This window comes from Narcine bancroftii, chromosome 10, assembly GCF_036971445.1.
Source record: "Narcine bancroftii isolate sNarBan1 chromosome 10, sNarBan1.hap1, whole genome shotgun sequence".
In the NCBI taxonomy this organism is placed as follows: Eukaryota; Metazoa; Chordata; class Chondrichthyes; order Torpediniformes; family Narcinidae; genus Narcine; species Narcine bancroftii.
The window spans coordinates 27,809,333-27,827,588 of NC_091478.1; the positions used below are offsets into that span (position 1 = coordinate 27,809,333).

Genomic DNA, 18,256 nt, shown 5'->3' on the forward strand with positions numbered 1-18,256 from the left:
CATTTGTCTTGGTGAATATCTATTGCTGTTGGGTTTTGGGGTCCTCTGGGCTCGTAAAACTAGTAATTCTTCCCCATGTCTCAGGAGATAATGTTAGTTGAAATTCCGATTCCCATGTTTGTCGAATTTTGTCCATGGGGACTGATCTCAAATTTAAAATAAGGGGTTTAATTGGAACAAAGTGTCAAGTAAATCTGGTTGTTGTAACGATAGATAATTAGACATTATCGTATTCAGGACATTTCTAATCTGTAGATATCTAAAAAAATGTGTGTATGGTAAATTATATTTGGTAGGAAGTTGTTCAAATGACAAACACCCAATGGCACAAGGACAGCTTCTATCCCTCTGCCGTCAGATTTCTGAAAGGATAATGAATTATAGACATTGCCTTGACTTTTTCCTTACCTAGATAAGTTTAACCGGGTTCCCTGACAGATAGGGCAGGGATCCGGTTGATTTTGGAGCCCGCTGACCGGATCAGATCCTTTCAAGCTGCCTTGTGAGTGGGGTGCTAACCGGGCAAATTGCCTGGTTAACCCCATTTTAGAAGGCAGTTTGAAAGCTCCTATTGTTACCGCTGAACTGTATCCCAATGTTGCCAACCTTGGTAGTCCCGCCTCCCTCCCCATGAGTGACACGCATTTTCTCCAATCAGAAATTCAGCAGTGGGTGTGAAGCAACCAATCACATTTTGTAAAGGAATAGTTGTCTCCACAATCACCCAATGGTTGCCTTTAGATCAGCTGGAGAATATATTTTGTATAAAATGTTATTTTTTAAATTTATACATCATAATGTTTGATGTGCAGGGAAGCCCAGGAGCGAAGGGGAATAAACACGCTAGTGATAAATAAACAACCAATGATACCAGGAGTTGCTAATGATTGCTGGGTGCGACAACCAATTGAATGGTCAGTTGAATTCTGCTCGAGTGAGTGTGGTCATTGACCACCAATAGAAAAGTACGAGGCGGGACTAGTGCGGATCACGTGATCACTGAGTATCGAGCGGACACTCAAGCCGCGGGTCGGGTTGGGAGTGTACGGAATGGCGGGGGGTTCGGTCACTGTGCCTGTCATCTGCTTCACGGTTTTGTGGGGGCTGATTGGCTGCATCCTCCCGTGGTTTGTGCCCAAGGGCCCGAACAGAGGGTGAGGTAGGGGGGAAAAAAGGGTGGGGATGAGAGATGGAATTGAAGGGATGGGGGGGGGATTGGAATTGTGGGATAGAAGTGGGGGCGAGATGAAGAATGGGAATGACACGCGAGAGATGGCAGTGGGGGCGAGGGATGGGGGGTGGGTAGATTGGAGGTGAGGGGAGGAGGAGAGGGGAATGAGGGGTGGGGAGAAAGAGTGGATGAGGGGTGGATGGGAGAAGGAGAGGGTGGATAGGAGAGGGGGCGGGAGGAGAGAGGGAGAGGAGGAGGGGAGGGGGGTAGGGGAGTATAATAGTATAGAACATGTAATCTTGCACAAGATTGCCTTCTTCCTGCCATAAAACAGTTTAATATTGCCCCCAACAGTATGAAAGAGAAGCAAAGGAGAGTCCCTTCAGAGACTGGTTGTCCATGGATTCACCTCCAGAACTCCCACAGCCTCTGTATCCACACAGACTCTTGTTTGACTCCAGTTTTCGAGGCCTTTGGGAACCCTTCTTGCCCTCAGCACTCTCTTGAATCCCAGTTCTGATCCCTTGGTCCCATGAGCCAGTCTCCAGCAGCCTGTGTAGGTCCCTCAGCCACTGAGCCCCTCACTGGTCTACTCTCATGACTGACCATCTGTTCCCACTGTGAGACCAGGCTGTTTGCCACCAGGCCCAAGAACCCACACAAATGGTGGTAATGAAGGCATGTGACTTCATTGGGTGGGACATTTGAGTACAAAAGCATTTTGCAGAGATATAAAACTGGATCGATTGCACTTTGAACACTGTGTGCAATTGGGGTGACCAGTATGTGGAGGCTTTAGAAAGGGTGCAGAAGAGGTTCAGCAGAACATGGCTTGGGTTAGAGGGTATGAGCTATGGGGAAGGTTGAACAAACTTGGGTTGTTTTTTTTCTGGAACGTCAGAGGCTGAGGACAGATGGAGGATTATCAACCATGAGACGTGTTGATAGGGTAGACAGTCAGAATCTCTTCCCCAGGGTAAAATGTCACACACTACAGGACGTGTGTTCAAGGTTTGCCGTGGTTAGCACAACACTATTGCAGCGCCAGTGATCCAGATTCCAATCTGCACCATCCGTAACGAATTTGTATGTTTTCCCCGTGTCAGCATGAATTTCCTCCAGGTGTTCTTGTTTCCTCCCAATGTTCAAACCGTATGGGGTGTAGTTTAATTTGGGTGTAGTTTAATTTGGGTGTAGTTTAATTTGGGTGTCGTTTAATTTGGGTGTCGTTTAATTTGGGTGTAAATGGTCAGAATCGGCTTCTCCTGTGCTGTAAATTTTGTGTCATGGAGTGGGAAGTTGAGAGATGTAGGGCCTTTTCCTATGTGGGCTGAAGGGCCTTTTCCTATGTGGGCTGAAGGGCCTTTTCCTATGTGGGCTGAAGGGCCTTTTCCTATGTGGGCTGAAGGGCCTTTTCCTATGTGGGCTGAAGGGCCTTTTCCTATGTGGGCTGAAGGGCCTTTTCCTATGTGGGCTGAAGGGCCTTTTCCTATGTGGGCTGAAGGGCCTTTTCCTATGTGGGCTGAAGGGCCTTTTCCTATGTGGGCTGAAGGGCCTTTTCCTATGTGGGCTGAAGGGCCTTTTCCTATGTGGGCTGAAGGGCCTTGTCCTATGTGGGCTGAAGGGCCTTGTCCTATGTGGGCTGAAGGGCCTTGTCCTATGTGGGCTGAAGGGCCTTGTCCTATGTGGGCTGAAGGGCCTTGTCCTATGTGGGCTGAAGGGCCTTGTCCTATGTGGGCTGAAGGGCCTTGTCCTATGTGGGCTGAAGGGCCTTGTCCTATGTGGGCTGAAGGGCCTTGTCCTATGTGGGCTGAAGGGCCTTGTCCTATGTGGGCTGAAGGGCCTTGTCCTATGTGGGCTGAAGGGCCTTTTCCTATGTGGGCTGAAGGGCCTTTTCCTATGTGGGCTGAAGGGCCTTTTCCTATGTGGGCTGAAGGGCCTTTTCCTATGTGGGCTGAAGGGCCTTTTCCTATGTGGGCTGAAGGGCCTTTTCCTATGTGGGCTGAAGGGCCTTTTCCTATGTGGGCTGAAGGGCCTTTTCCTATGTGGGCTGAAGGGCCTTTTCCTATGTGGGCTGAAGGGCCTTTTCCTATGTGGGCTGAAGGGCCTTTTCCTATGTGGGCTGTAGGGCCTTTTCCTATGTGGGCTGAAGGGCCTTTTCCTATGTGGGCTGAAGGGCCTTTTCCTATGTGGGCTGAAGGGCCTTTTCCTATGTGGGCTGAAGGGCCTTTTCCTATGTGGGCTGAAGGGCCTTGCTGTATGTTCTGAAGAAGTGTCGCTAATTGAAGCGTGATCTTTGTTCGGCAGGGTGACCATCACCATGATCGTGACTACAGCCGTCTGCTGCTACGTCTTGTAAGTGCCACGTTACTCTCACTAACCAAGGAGTAGTTCCCTGCACATCTCTATGAAATGATAATGAGGGGGAGGGTTAGTGGAGGACAATGGGCTGGGAATTACAGTCTTTCCCCAAAACCCAGACAAACCTCAACTGTGAGCTTGGAGGCTGGTGCACACTTAAATCCTCTGTGGAGGTGAAGGAGAGGGTGTGAGGCAATGAGTGACCTGCTGGGGTGAGAGGACTGGAACACAGGGCTGGGTGAGTGGCAGAATGAACATTTTTTTTAAAAACACAAGACCTGCAGGTATCTGCTGGCGTACAGGGCAGTCCTTGAATGTTATAAATGTTGCCCTAAAACCAGGGGTTGTTTTGTATGCCAAATAGAAAATACAAACCTAAACAGTGAAATCTCAGCTGTCCCGAGCCATGTATAAAATCTGAACCTTAACAGCAAAGTCTCAGCACTACCCCGTGGGGTCTATCTGCCCAGTCCGACTGCCATTGCGTCAGTGGTTCTCAACCTTTTTATTTCCACTCACATACCACTTTAAGTAATTCCTATGCCATAAGTGCTCTGTGATTTAGTAAGAGATTGCTTAAGGTGGGTTGTGGGAGAAAGAGAAAGTTTGAAAACCACTGTTTTAATCGTATCTAATTGTCTCGATAAGTGCCTGGTTTCATAACTCCAAATGAAATGGACCAACAACAAATTTTCTCAAGCAAAATGTTTTAATAACAATTGGGTGTAGAGCAATCCTTTACTAATCACAGAGCACTTATGGGATAGGGATTACTTAAAGTGGGATGTAAATGGAAAGAAAAAGGTTTGAGAACCACTGCCTGTTAAATGGCCTGTTAAAGGAGCTGATGGTGGTTTGTTTTAAAATGTGCTAATAAAATGTAAACCTTTACTGGGTAATTTGCTTTTAAAATATTGAGTTAGTGTATTAAATGTGCCTAGCAGATCACTCCTCTGCTCAGCGGTAAGTCCCTGACTTGGCTAGTCTTAAACAGCAGTTTAGCTCAAAACCTAACTGTAGGTGGAAATTCAGAGTTGTCTTATTCGCTGGCATATATGGTATTTGAAATACAGAGTCAAAGTTCAGAGGTGGACTTCACCCACCGGGTGCTGTAACTAGAAAGTGTGAAACTTGTGCCCATGCCACCCGAATCCAGGGTCACTGAAAGGTGAGACAGTTTCACATGCCTGTTGTCAGACCCGATCTGCTTCCGGTGGGCAAGGTAAGGCTCCCTCTCCTTTGGTGAGGCCAAGCGTGGGTTGTGTGCCTGCTTCACTGAACTCCCCCACCCCCCCAACCAACACTTCCCACATGGATGTGTCTCTCCTTGGCTTCATCCAATCTCAGGTAGAGGCCAGACATGAAATCAAGGAACAACACATCGTATACCTCCTTGGCAGTCTTAAACCCCTGGACACGTGCATTGAACTTTCAAATATTCAGTGACCCCCACCTCCTTCTCATTCCACTATTTCCCTCCTTTACCCGCTCCTCTTCATCTTTCTTATCCTCCCTATCACCTCTTTCCCTCCTCCTTTTATTTATTTGACATGCCCCCTTCTTGCTTTGTCTTATTAAAGATCCCAACCTGAACGTTGGTTGACCATCTGTCTCCATGGATGTTGTCTGAATGCTGAGTCCTTCCCATTTCTCTCTGTCCTCCCCCGTAACCGTTGCATTTGGACATCTGCTGATTTTCAACACTCCTGACTGAATGTGAACTGCCTTTTGACATTGATGTTGCATGACCTGCTGAGTTTCTCTGGTGTGTCTGTGTACTGCACTAGACCCCAGCATCTGCTGGCTTCTTGTTTACTTCTGTTACACAATGCAGCCACCACTTTTGTGTAGTGTTGGTGTCAGAGTGCAGCTAATCACTGCTAATTGGGCCTAGCTTGGGATAAATCAATGTACAATAATTCAATATATTTTAACACATTGAAAGAAATTACCTACTTAACCTGTGTCAGACTTCGGGTTATTCTGGGATTAGTTGGTGGAGGTGGGCATCAGATGTTGGCCTTCTGGTCATGTTAACACCCCACACCTTCTGTTCCGCAGCTGGCTTATTGCTATCCTGGCTCAGATGAACCCTCTCTTTGGACCCCAGCTCAAAAACGAAACCATCTGGTACCTCCGCTACTTCTGGGAATGAGGTAGGACCTTGCGGGACTGCTGTTGGTAGAATGAACTGTGCCCCTGTAGTGCAGGTGTGGGGGGGGGTGGTGGGGTAGAATGCCCACTCTCTCCACTCTGTCCACTCTGTTTTCCTGGACATAGTTTGAGAGGTGCGAGCTGGGAACCTGTGTTCAGAGGGAAACTTGGCTTGGAATTGAAAAGTTGAGTGAAACACAAAAGTGTGCAGGTGCTGTGATTGGGGTTAAAAACACAGAAATGTTGGAGGAGCACAGCAGGTCTTAGGAGGTAAAGCCAATGTTTCAGGCCTGAGCTGCCCTTAAGGTGCAAGTAAAAAGGAGACAGATGCCCGAATTAAAAGGCTGGGAGGAAGGAAAAAAGCAGGGGGAGGAGTACAGACCAACAGACAAAAGGTTAATTGGACATGGATAGGAGGACAGGAGAGAGGAAAGTTGGAGTGACATGGTTAGCAGAGCATTTAGCGCAGCACCAGCAATTGGGACTGTGGTTCAAATCCAGCATTGTAAGGAGTTTTGTTCTCCCTATGCCTACGTGGGTTTTCCTTAGGGCTCTGGTTTCGTTCCACCATTTGAAATGTACTGTCATAATGCTGTATGTCTAAATTTAAAATTGATGGGGGAGGGGGGCGGTTGGAGGAGATGGAAGAGAGCTGGAGACTGTGTGTGAGAGAGAGACCTGGAGGAGAGATGGTGAAAAGCTGAGCCTGCTGCCACCGGATGGCAGTGTGGGGATATGTCAGCGCCACTCGATGTGAGGGACCAACATTGCGGCTGCCTTTGTCCAGTGGATTGGACACAAGACTTCCCTCATCAGCTGGTTAATTTCGATCAAACTCCTTATAATTACCTTTTTTTTGCCATGGCTGGAGGAGTATAAAGAAAAAGCCTTTCTCCTGACTGCATGTGCATACATATTGAAAATTGTGGAGGCTTTGAAAGGGATACAGAAGAGGTTCAGAGGTGATGAGACATGCAGAAAGGTTGAACAAACAGAGGCTGAGGGGAGACCAGATGGAGGTTTATAAAATTGAGAGCCATGAATAGGGAGATACAGTAGCTAGTCTTTATCCCAGGGGCAAATATTTTAGAGTGCTGGATGCTGGGACAGGCCAGTAAGGGTAGTGGTGGAAGTAGATACAATTGTGGTGTTTAAGGGGCCTCTATATGGGCAAAGTTGTGGAGGGATCTGGGTCACATGCAGGCAGCATAACTTTAGTTTGATTTGGACATGTTCACCAGCATGGTAACAGGCCAATTCGGCCCTACGAGTCCGTGGTGCCCAATTTACACCCCATTATCCTACAACTGTTTTTGAAGGGTGAGAGGACACTGGAGCCCCCAGGGGAACCCATGTAGACATGGAGAGAATGTAAAAACTCCTTATAGACAGCGCAGGATTTGAACCCAGGTCTGGTCCCAATCGCTGGCCAGAGGCCCTGTTCCTTTGCTCTTCTGTTCTATGGTCTGTAAGATCGGTGTCATTTCCATGCACCATCCCAAGAATCTCAATATTTAAAACTTGAATTGGAATGACCCTACATGCCCTCAACAACACAGGAGAAAACATCCAGTAGGATTGATAAGGATGGCCTTGGATCAGAAGGATTGTAGTTATCAAAGGAAGTTCAACAGGTTGAGGTTGTTTTTCTCATTTGATGATTTGATGTTGGTTTGAGAGGTCTTTAAAATGACAAATGGGTTGGGTGAGGACCTTGCAGAAAGCGTTTACATTCGAAAGCATTCAACACTACAAGGGGTAGGTTCTGCAGTGATTGAAGGGGGGTGAGCGATAAATGGTGCAGGGCCTGGAGTGTGTTTTCAGTGAAAAATAGTGTACAAAATTAATATGGGAGTTGAGTAAATGCAAGCAGGCTTTATCCACTAAGGTTGGATGAGATAAGAACTAGATGACATGGGTTAAGGTTGAAAGGGGGGACATGTCTAATAGGGACTTCTTCTCACACAGGCATTGGTGGGAGTTGAAGTGGTGAATGCAGGGACAATATTGACATTGAAGAAAATATTTGGTCAGGTGCATGGATGGGAGGGATGTGGTCAGTCCAGGTCAGTGGAACCAGGCAGAATAATAGATTGATGGGCTGAATAATAGATGGGCTGAAGGACCTGTTTCTAAGCTGTAGTGTTCTATGGCTTATGGAATGTAGGGTTCATAAATTGAGCCAGAATTCAATTGTCCATCCCTAGTTGCCCTTTGGAGGGTGGTGGTGAATTGTCCTCATGAATCATGGCTTGAGGGGAGGCTTCAGCTACAATGGGTTTGGGAAGGATTTGACTGAGCGATGGTGAAGGGAGGGCAATTCCCGAATCAGGTTGGGGTGGGGCTTGGGGGACAACTTTTAAATGGGAGCTGCTCTTGTCCTTCAAGCTGGTAGAGGTAGTGGGTTTGGAAGATGATGTCTTGGGTGCTCTGTGGTGGTGACATGGTAGAGGAGTCCAGAGGGAACAACTGCAGGATTGAAGGGCACCTAATTAAAACAGATGAGGAGGAATTTCTGAAATTTGCTGCCATGGGTGTCTGTGGAAGCCAAGTTTGGTGTATTTAAGGCAGAAATTGGGATGGATATCTGAACAGTCAAGAGTATCAAAGGTTATGGGGCGAAGGCAGGGGAGTGGTGCTCAGTGGGAATGGATCAGCTCGTGATGGAATGGTGAGAGCAGACTCTATGGGCCTAATGGCCTATTGTTCTTGAATATGGTTTTACGACAAGGAGATCTAACAACTTGGCTCACCTTCACCATGGGCAGCATGGTTAGCGTTAGTGCAATGCTGTTATAGTGCCAGCGACTCAGGTTTGAATCTGGTTCTGTCTGTAAGGAGTTTGTACATTCTCCTTGTGTCTATGTACGTTTCTTCCAGGTGCTTCCCATCACTCGAAACGTACCGGGGGTGTAAGTCAATTGGGTGTAATTGGGCAGCATGGCCTGGAAAGGCCTGTTATTGTGCTGTATGTCTAAATTTAAAAACCCCATCCTTATCTTCTCAGATTTCTGAGTGCCATGTTTTGCAAACACTTGAGGACAAAGCATGAACAATCATCTGGAGGGGAAAAAAAATTCCAAAGATTTGCAGTGCTCTCAGTGAAGAGATTTATCCGTGCGTGGGTAACCAGCTCCCTAACCTGCTACCATTGGTCACTGCTGACAGGAAGAGCAACCTCTGGGAATGTCTCAGTATCGCCTTCGGCTTTCTGGTGCCAAATTTCTTCCCCGTTTCTTGTTTCACATTCCTTACTGACGTGTGAATTTCTCCCTCCACAGATGCTGACTGGCCAAGTTTTTCTGGGGGGGGAGTTTCCTGTCATCGCTCTGCACCCTCGCAAACCTACTGCAATTCTGAGATTGTTCTTCCTCCCTCATGAGGTTCTCCAGTAAACTCCCAGATTTTCTTTATCCCAGTCTGCAATGGGGAAGTAACCGCTGAGGAGCTAGAGAGGCTCCATTGGCCAGGCAGCGTCCGTGGAGAGAGAGAGAGAGGATCTGTTAATAACTATCCTCAAAGACACGATGTCAAAGTTCTGGCCAGAAACGTTGACTATCCTTCTGTCCCCATGGATGCTGCCTGACCTGCTGAGTCTCTCTGGCTTCTCTGCGCTCCAGAGTGTCTGGGGTTTCAATTTCTCCTGGAAATGAAGATCGTGGCCCCCTTAAATTTAGGAGTTAAGAATTTTGAGGAGATTTTAGTCCAATAATGTTTTCCTGTCATGAAGCTTGAATTGATGCTTTGTTTAATTTGAAGGCCTCTCCTCGATCCAAATCGAAAGACTTAATTTAAAATAAAATTATTGGTTTTGTGTGCAGTGCACACAGGTGCTGGAGAAACTCAGCAGGTTACGCATCATCTATGGGAAGGGAAGGGTGACCAACGTTTCCAGCCTGGGCCCTTCGTCAGCTGTAACAAAAATATTTATTTTCTTATTCCTGACGATGGGCCCAAGCTGGAAACGTTGGTCATCCTTTACTTCCTCTGGCTGCTCCGTGACCTGCTGAGTTTCTCCAGCACGTTTGTGTGTTGCTCTTGACGCCAGTATCTGTAGACTTTCTTGTTTAATTCAAATTGTGTTGTTGTGATAAAACATGTACTTAAATCTGTAAAATATTATTTATTTTGTCAACTATTGAGTGCTAAAAGTAAAATACTGTTGGATCAGTGCAATAAAATCAGGATGTGTTCCAACTTTAATTGATTTTTATTCCTCTCCCTGGTACCTTCACAAACACTCCCGTCTCCCACCCAGTGATTCTTTGCTGAAGAAGCAAAATGAAAAAAAGGCTTTGCTCTATCTTGCAATCTGCTGACTTAAATGGGAATAGAGGCAGATTGTTATGGCAGGGAAGAAGGCCATTTGGCCCAGTGACTCCATTGCTAGCTCTACAAGGCTGCAGAGTGCTGTCACGTTTATTAGCGTTAGTATACAATCGGCTACGGGGAGAGTTGGACAAACCTGGGTTGTTTTCCATGGAGCGTCAGGTTGAGGGAGACCTGATGGAGGTGTATAAAATCATGAGAGGCGTTGTTTGGGGGGGGGGTGGGGGAAGAGTGGAGAATGTCAAAATCTCTCCCCCCAGGGAGGGGGTGTCAAATATTAGAATATATGCATTTAAGATGAGGGGTAGCATGGAGGTTTAAAGGAGAAGTGTGGGACAGGTTTTGTTTCACAGTGACGGGTACCTGGAACAGGCTGCCAGGTGTAGAGGTGGAAGCAGGTACAATTGTAGTGTTTAAGAGCCTTCTAGACACCTGACTGTGCAGGGAATAGAGGGATATGTTCTGGGTACAGGCAGATGGGATTTAGTCTAAATTGACACGTGGGCCGAAGGGCCTGTTCCTGTGCTGTACTCTTTAATGTTCTCACAGAACCAGCAACATAATATCATTAGTTACACTGGACAATTAAAATTTTGCATCCTGAACACTTCTGGGTCCATTTATTTGAATACTTTTGATTTTTTTTTTCAAAAATATACGTAATCTTCAATAACACAATATATTAAACTTTCCTTACAACAAAAACAAAACATTCCCTCCCTTCCCCCCCCCCCCCCCCCCTTCTATACATTCAGATCCACACCACCAAAGCTTGCATATATTTTAAATATGTAGAGTACATTAGGGTATGTATAATGTCAACCTTTATACTCCTTTCTGTTATTGTATTTGAGCCCCTATATGGTCCAGGTATGGCTGCCAGATATTTGGTGTCATATTTATTCTTTAAGTTGTATCTGATTTTTTTTTTCCCCATAGGTTTACAGCTGTTCATTTCTGCAGTCCATCGTGCTATGAGTAGAAGGGAGTTGGACTTCCAAGTGATCGCGGTACTTTTTTTTTGCTACTGCCAGTGCTATTTTTATAAATAATATTTGCTATTTAGTCAATAAAATTGCCTATTAGATATAGCTCTGGGTTACCCATGAAGGCGACTCCAGTTATCCTGGTTAATTTTTCTGCGATACCTTGCCAAAATGATCTCACCTTTATGTACGACCATGTGGCATGTTAAAAAGTTCCTATTTCAGTCCCACATCTGAAATTTCTGCTTTTGATCTATGTAACTTCTGTGGAGTAAGATATAATTGGTGCAGAAAATTATATACTGAACTAGTCCATATCTTGTATTAATAATTGATGCCCTACTGTCTACACCAATCTGACCAGCTTCTTTCTGAGATTACACCTAAGTCTGACTCCTGTCTTTCCCTTGATCTCTGTAAACCTGGTTTTGTACTTTCACTTTGGAGAGCATAGTACATTTTGGTAATAAATTTGGGTGTATTTCCCACCGATACCATTCATTCCATTTCACTAGTTTCAGGTCGGTCAACGTTGGTCCCCATCTTTCACTTAGGAATGATCTTAGCTGGAGAAAACAATAGAAGGTCCCATTGGCCATTCCATATTTATGTTTTAGTTGATTGAAAGACATGAGTTCCTTCTGTGTAGCAGTCTTAAAAATATTTTATGCCTTTGTCATTACCACAAATTCAATATTTCGTGATTTACTGTTGTATTTAAGTATTCTAATATATTGCCCATAAAGCAAGCTGTTTTGGTCAGTCCAAGTATGTGTGGGCATGCAGTCAGTGCAGGTGCTATGCAAATGTTGTCTTCGGTCTAGGCATGCTTAGAAGGCATTTAAATTTAATTTTTAAATATTGAGAATTTTCTTGGCAACTACAGAGCACCAAATTACATCCAGCTAATTGACAACATCCTTCAAGCATACAAAACCAGAAAGTGCAACCTGGTTTTGGGCCTGGGCATGCTTAGTCAGGGTAGATGCAGACAGGCTATAAGAGCAGCTCACATATACAGATGCTGTGCATTACATTGATTGAACGCATGTTGATACACGTTCTTCAGACAATAGCGTTTATTGTCTTCAAAAAGATTCAATACAGCTGAAATGTCTCGTTAATGTTGCAAAAGCTATGATACATTGTAACATTTGTGGCAAGTATACGCTTAAGGCTCAGATGCAGCATGACTGAACTTATTCAGAAAGCCTATGAGCTCTAATTTGGTTGTAAAATTGGTGACCAAGACACACCCTGGGCTCCTTACATTTGTTGTGCAACGTGCAGTTGACCTGAGAACTTGGCTCAGAGGTATGTTATGTGATTAAATTAACTTTTATTGAATTTAGCATGTTTAATGTTTCTCCAACTTCCTACATGATAGAGAAAATCTGAAATTATCTTTGTGTTCAGCTTGAAGTTGTTTATCATAATTCCCAATTTTTTTTAAGAAGCAAACCTTGTGGAGAGAAAAAAAATTGTGGTCCATTTATTAGTGGTTGAGAGGTAAATATTGTTACCAGGGAGACCAGCTCTTGTCTCAAACCAGCAAAGGACATCATGCATTGTTTTGGGGAAGCAAATGGACCTTGAGCAGTATTCGCCCAGTGAGGGGTACTGCTGAGTCCAAACACACTGCTGGAGACAATCAGCATGTTGAGCAGCATCTGTGAGAGAAAAAGTGTGGTCTATATTTTGGGCCAGATCCCTTTATCAGGACAGGGAAAGTTTTCTGGTCCTCCATGTTGTGCTGACCTATATAAACATACTCAACAGTCTAACCCTTTCCTACCTTGCACACATAACCCTCTAGTTTTCTTGCACATATGTGCCTGTCTAAGAGTCTTTTAAATGTCCCTATTGTACCATCCACACCATCCCTGGCAAAGCGATCCAGGTACCCACTACTGTGATCTCTCCCCTAAACTTTCCTCTCCTCACTTTGAATAGATGTGTTTGGTACTCTCACCCTGGGAAAAAGGTGCTTGCTTTCCACCCTATCTCAGCCACTCATAATCTTGTAGAACTCCCTTGTCACCTCTCATCCTCCTTCGCTCCTCCAAAGAGAAAAGCCTCAGCTCTGTTAACCTTGCCTCATGAGACACTCTCTCCAATCCAGACAAGATCCTGGTAAATCTCTGCACCCTCTCCATTGCTTCCACATCCTTCCTGTCATGAGCCAACCAGAACTGAACGCAATACTCCCAAATGCAGTCTAACCAGAGTTTATATACAGCTGCCACATAAACTTAAGGCTCTTGAACACAATCCCTCATACACCTTCTGAACCATCCTAGAAATGAGTCTGCTCTGAACATTTAAACATGGCAGTGCAGATGCTGAGAGACTGATGCCTCCCGCAGGGTTATTGGAATCGGGTCCCAGGTAATGCTTTATTTGGAGGTTGTGGCTGGCAAGTCTGACCCAAACTGTGGAGTGGAAAGATATAGCAGGGAACAAGCCCTTTGGTCTATGCTGACCCACCCACACTAATCCTGCACTAATCCCATTTTATCCAGCCCACGTTCCCATCAATTTCCCTGCAGTCAGTTCAGCAACCAATTAACCCACTGAACCTGCACGTCTCTGGGATGTGCCGGGTCTGAACCAGGGTCACTGGAGCTGTGAGGCTCCTGTCCAATGGAAGGAAAATGTTTTGCCCATTTATTTTATACTGGCCTCGTTCAAGGGGATTCCATCTAGTTCCATTCTCCCCCCACCCCCCCAACTGTACTTTGACTGTGTGATCCCAGTCAGCATTAATGAGTTGGCCTTTACCACCTGTCCAAGAGGCACCATTCAGTCAGGCCTCTTAACTTCTGAGTCACCAAACTGCTAATGAGTTGGGCATGAGGGCTGCTCCTCATCCTGGTGGTGCTGGCTCTGATCCTCCTGTATCTCTTCCCCAACAAGAGCAATTGAAAGATGCTGTGTGCAGGGTGGAAGGGGTGCTCAATGATTTTGCCCTCTTCAATGATCCTGGTAGATCACGTTGATGGGTGGAGGGAGACTCCAGTGCTCCTCTCTGCCGCTCTTGGGATCCTGTGGATTGACCTTCGATCCATTTCTCTGCAGCAACCAAACCACACTGTGATGCAACCGGCCAGGGCACTTTCAATAGAGCTCCTATAGAAGTTTGACATAATGGTGGCCGGCAGCCTTGCCCACTTCAGTCTTCTCAGGAAGTGCAGTCCCTGTTGTACCTTCCTGACAAGTGATTAAATGTTGTGTGACCATGATAGGTCACTAGTTAAGTGAACTCCAACGAACTTGGTGCTCTCCCCTCTCTCTACTACAGAGTTGTTGATGTGCAGTGGAGGGTGGTTGTTCCTGGTCCATCAAAAGTCCACGATTATCTTCATTTTGTCCATCCTGAGACTCAGGTTGTTACTCTTGCACCTTTCACAAGGTTTTCCACCTCTTCCCTGAGGTGCAACTCATCGTTGTTGCTGATGAGGCCGGCGACTGTTACGTCATCTGCAAACTTGATGACACTGTTGGAGCTGGAGCTGGCGATGCAGTCGTGGGTCAGTAGCGTAAACAGAAGCACACACCCCTGAGGTGAACCAGTGTTCAGCGTGACAGTGCTCGACATTCGGCTATTGTCCCGGACAAACTGTGGTCTTTCTGTTAGGAAGTCCAGAATCCAGTTACAGAGAGAGGTGTTGAGCCCCTGCAAGGACATCTTCTCCACTAGCCTCGGGAATGATTGTATTAAACGCCGAGCTGAAGTCAATGAACAGCAGCCTGGAATATGTGGCCCAGGTCGGAGTGAAGCAACAAGGCTATAGCATCGTCTGTGGAATGGTGTCTTCTGCAGGTGAATTGAAATGGATCTAGCGCCTCTGGGGGGTATACTGAATGTGGACTTGATTATAACATTTAAGAAAAATTTTGACTGGTACATGATTGGGAAGGGTATGGAGAGATGTGGAATGTGTGTAGATTAGTGGGACTAGACAGTATAATAGTGAAACACAAAAGTCTTCAGATTCAGATGTATTGTCAGAGTTGCATATATGTCATCACCATACAACCCTGAAATTCTTTTCCTGTGGGTGCAGCAGAATCACCACTAATAGATAGTACAAAATTAAACTGTACACAGCGTAAACATGTAAAGAAATAAGAACTGCAAACATAATGAATGTAAACAAAGTGCAATGCAGAGAGAACAAAGAAAATCAATAAAGTGCATAAGTAAGAGTCCTTTAATGAGTCCCTGATTGAGTTTATTGTTGAGGAGTCTGATGGTGGAGGGGTAGCAGCTGTTCCTGAACCTGGTGGTGCGAGTCTTGTGGCACCGATACCTCTTTCCTGATGTCAGCATTGAGAACAGGGTGTGTGCGGGGTGGTGAGGGTCTTTGATGATTGCTGCTGTCCTCTGACAGCAGTGTTCCCGGTAGATGTCCTCAAGAGTGAGAAGGGTTTCACTTGTAATGTCCTGGGCTGTGTCCACTACTTTTTGGAGGGCTTTGCATTCAGAGATATCAGTATTTCCATTACCAGACCATGATGCAGCCAGTCAGCACACTTTCCACCACACCTCTGTAGAAATTTGCCAATTTCTAGCCCTCTAGAAATGGGTGGTCATTTCTAGCCCTCTCGCACCATTTCATTTTCTACCTCTTCTCTCAGGTGTGATTCATCGTTGTTGCTGATGAGGCCAACTACTGTTGTGTCATCTGAAAACCTGATGGCACTTGGAGATGGATCTGCTGTTCCAGTCATGGGTCAGTAGCATGAACAAGAATGGGCAAAATTGAGACCACTTCAGCTCACTCCTCTCTCCTTCACCCTTAACCTATGCCCTGTCTCCCCTAACATCAGTGGAAAAAACTTCTATCTATAGCTCTCCAAATAAAGACTCTCACCACATTACAGTCCCCATGATAATAAACAATGTGAGATCCTGACTGACTAATCTTGCTCTCAAAACCATTTCCCCACTCTCTTCCAACTCCCACTAGCCTCCGCCTCCACTGCTCTTCTGCAGAGTGAACTCCCACGAGCCACAACCTCCTGATCAAAGAATGTGCTCCTCATCTCCTTTGACAGGACCCCTGCCTTCTGTCCCATTAGTGTTTTCCCCCACCGCAGTTTGAAACACCCTCTCTGTACACAGCTACCATTCAGGCTCAGGAAATAGGGGCACATTCCTTGAGAGACCCTAAGCTACACCGGAGAAGAACGCAGGCAGATTGTCACACTGGGGCCCTGCTCTCTGGTGACCAAACACCAGTGTTACCTCCTCTCTGAACAATCGACTATGACACAGTCGACAATGGTTGCCATGGTTTCACTTTGATCCGTGGGACCAAAAAATCGCATCTTTGTGAATTTCTTGCTTCATAAAGGAAACACTGTGCTGGTTACACCCAAGGTTCCAATCACCAATCTCCCACTGTCCCAGGAACAGTAATTCATCTGCACAACCAGGGCCGCTAACAGACTATTTTGTGCTCTAGGCAAGTCCAACTACTTGCACCCTTCCCAAAAAAAGTTGCCAACTTCGATGTCAAAATACAGATGTTTTGTAGAAAAAATAAAAAACCTGAAACTGCTAAAGTTATTTTAATTACACATCAATCTTTGATTGATTTTCTCAAATATAAAAGAAAATATTTTGGCACACAAATCATTTTGAACTAAAGGGCACTTGGAAGAATGCATCCTTCTGCCAAGGGCAGCATAGCATTAAAACCTTTTACTTCACACCCATTTAAGTCTATATACCTTCCAGTGTCTGTTTTCTTCCCACGAGAACAATGCAGATTGAAAATGCCCTTTTGGCCCATCAAGTTTGCTCTGACTTTCCTGTAACCATTTTTACAAATCTATGCTGTCCTTTTTTTTCATTTTCCCACATTTCTATCATTTCCTCCCAGATTCTACAATTCACTTACACAATAATCGACCTGCCCTCATCTTTGAGATTCGAGAGGAAATGGAAGCATCCAGAGGAAACTCACGTGGTCACAGGGAGAATGTGCAAAGTGCCAGATTCAAGGCAAAGCAAGATTGCTGGGGTTGTGAGGTAGTAGCTCTATTAATGTACTTCTGAGAGATAGCATCAACTCTAGCAATAATAAAGTTGATTACATGCCTCTTTAAGAACTGCCTGGAAGGAGAGTACTTTCCTGATAGAGAACCCTGAGCAAAATGTAACTATAATTTTAGCATGGCTCTACACATGGAAATTCAAGAATAGTTTTCTGTTAGTCTGCCTTTTGAAGTTCTCATGTTTTATGAACTTTGACAACTAGGATAAACAAAATCATTAATATAAAGACCAAAATAGCATGGATTAATTGCCGAGTTAATTTCTTTTTAAGAATTTGTATATTTTTATTTCTCATCTATGAATATTGTTAGTTATTCTACTATTAGAAACCAGCTAGTACCTGTCCTGAGCTCCTGATGCCCAATTCCAAAGGCCGAACCCTTGCCTTGGTAGTCAGCTTACAGGCACGCACTCCAAACCTTTCTCTCGGCCTACCTGAACTGTGAGCCACAATTTGCTCTCTTCAACAGTGGCCCCCTGAGATCTGCATCCTAGGCAGCTGCCTAGTTGGCCTTATGATAGTGCCGGCCCTGTGCACAACATCAGCCAGAATCAAACCTGGGAATCAATCACGAAGAAGGCTCACCGGCGGTTATACTACGTGAGGAGTTTGAGATTTGGTCTGTCAATGTGGCAGAGCCCTGTCCTGTTCCAAATGTGAAGGATCGATGAGCTCACGTTCATGGATGGTGCCGGGAATTTGATTCCAAAAGAGGATGATATTCAGGGATTGAGTACGCGTGGCCAACTCGCTTGCTGTCACTTGGGCCACAGTTTCAATGGCAATTGTGGTTCGCACTGCACGTTTGTTTTAGATTCCCTCTACACTTCTCCCTCTGTTTTTAACCAATAATAGACTTTATTCACAATAAATTATTTACAAAAGGAAAACTGTTCTAAGTCCCTTCCCACCCCTAGTGTCGGGTCCATATGTTTCCGTCATTGAGTGTACATTGTTACAAACCCTCTCTATTTACATCATTGGGCACCACTTTGGTGCCTTGTCTGTGGTTTGAGGGGCTTCCCCTTGGTCTCAGCCCCTCAATACCTGGAAAATGAAGGACTCTACACCAGCCATTCTCAATGGGGACCCTATGGTGTACCGTGGAGCGCATTCTGACTGGTTGCATCACTCTCTGGTATGGAGGCGCCATCTCGGCCAGTACCGTCATGAGCTCTGTCGAGGAC

The 18,256-nt window shown here is 45.5% G+C and overlaps 1 protein-coding gene across 4 annotated transcripts; it reads left to right on the top strand.

Moving 5' to 3' along the window:
* The first annotated feature begins 997 nt into the window (after window positions 1-997).
* On the top strand, window positions 998-15,213 carry LOC138744350 (V-type proton ATPase subunit e 2-like). 4 transcript variants are annotated; one of them, XR_011345449.1, is made up of 5 exons: window positions 998-1,154; window positions 3,479-3,526; window positions 5,594-5,688; window positions 10,955-11,025; window positions 14,303-15,213. XR_011345449.1 is itself a non-coding variant. In XM_069900351.1 (4 exons), exons 1-3 carry the CDS (start codon window positions 1,051-1,053, stop codon window positions 5,685-5,687), a joined length of 246 nt encoding a protein of 81 aa, XP_069756452.1. In that variant the 5' UTR covers window positions 998-1,050; the 3' UTR covers window position 5,688; window positions 10,955-11,490. The 4 variants fall into 4 exon arrangements, 3 of the variants coding, with proteins under 3 accessions (XP_069756452.1, XP_069756451.1, XP_069756450.1); XM_069900351.1 differs by lacking the exon at window positions 14,303-15,213 and having other exon boundaries at window positions 10,955-11,490; XM_069900350.1 differs by lacking the exons at window positions 10,955-11,025; window positions 14,303-15,213 and adding an exon at window positions 8,694-9,883.
* The last annotated feature ends 3,043 nt before the right edge of the window (window positions 15,214-18,256 follow it).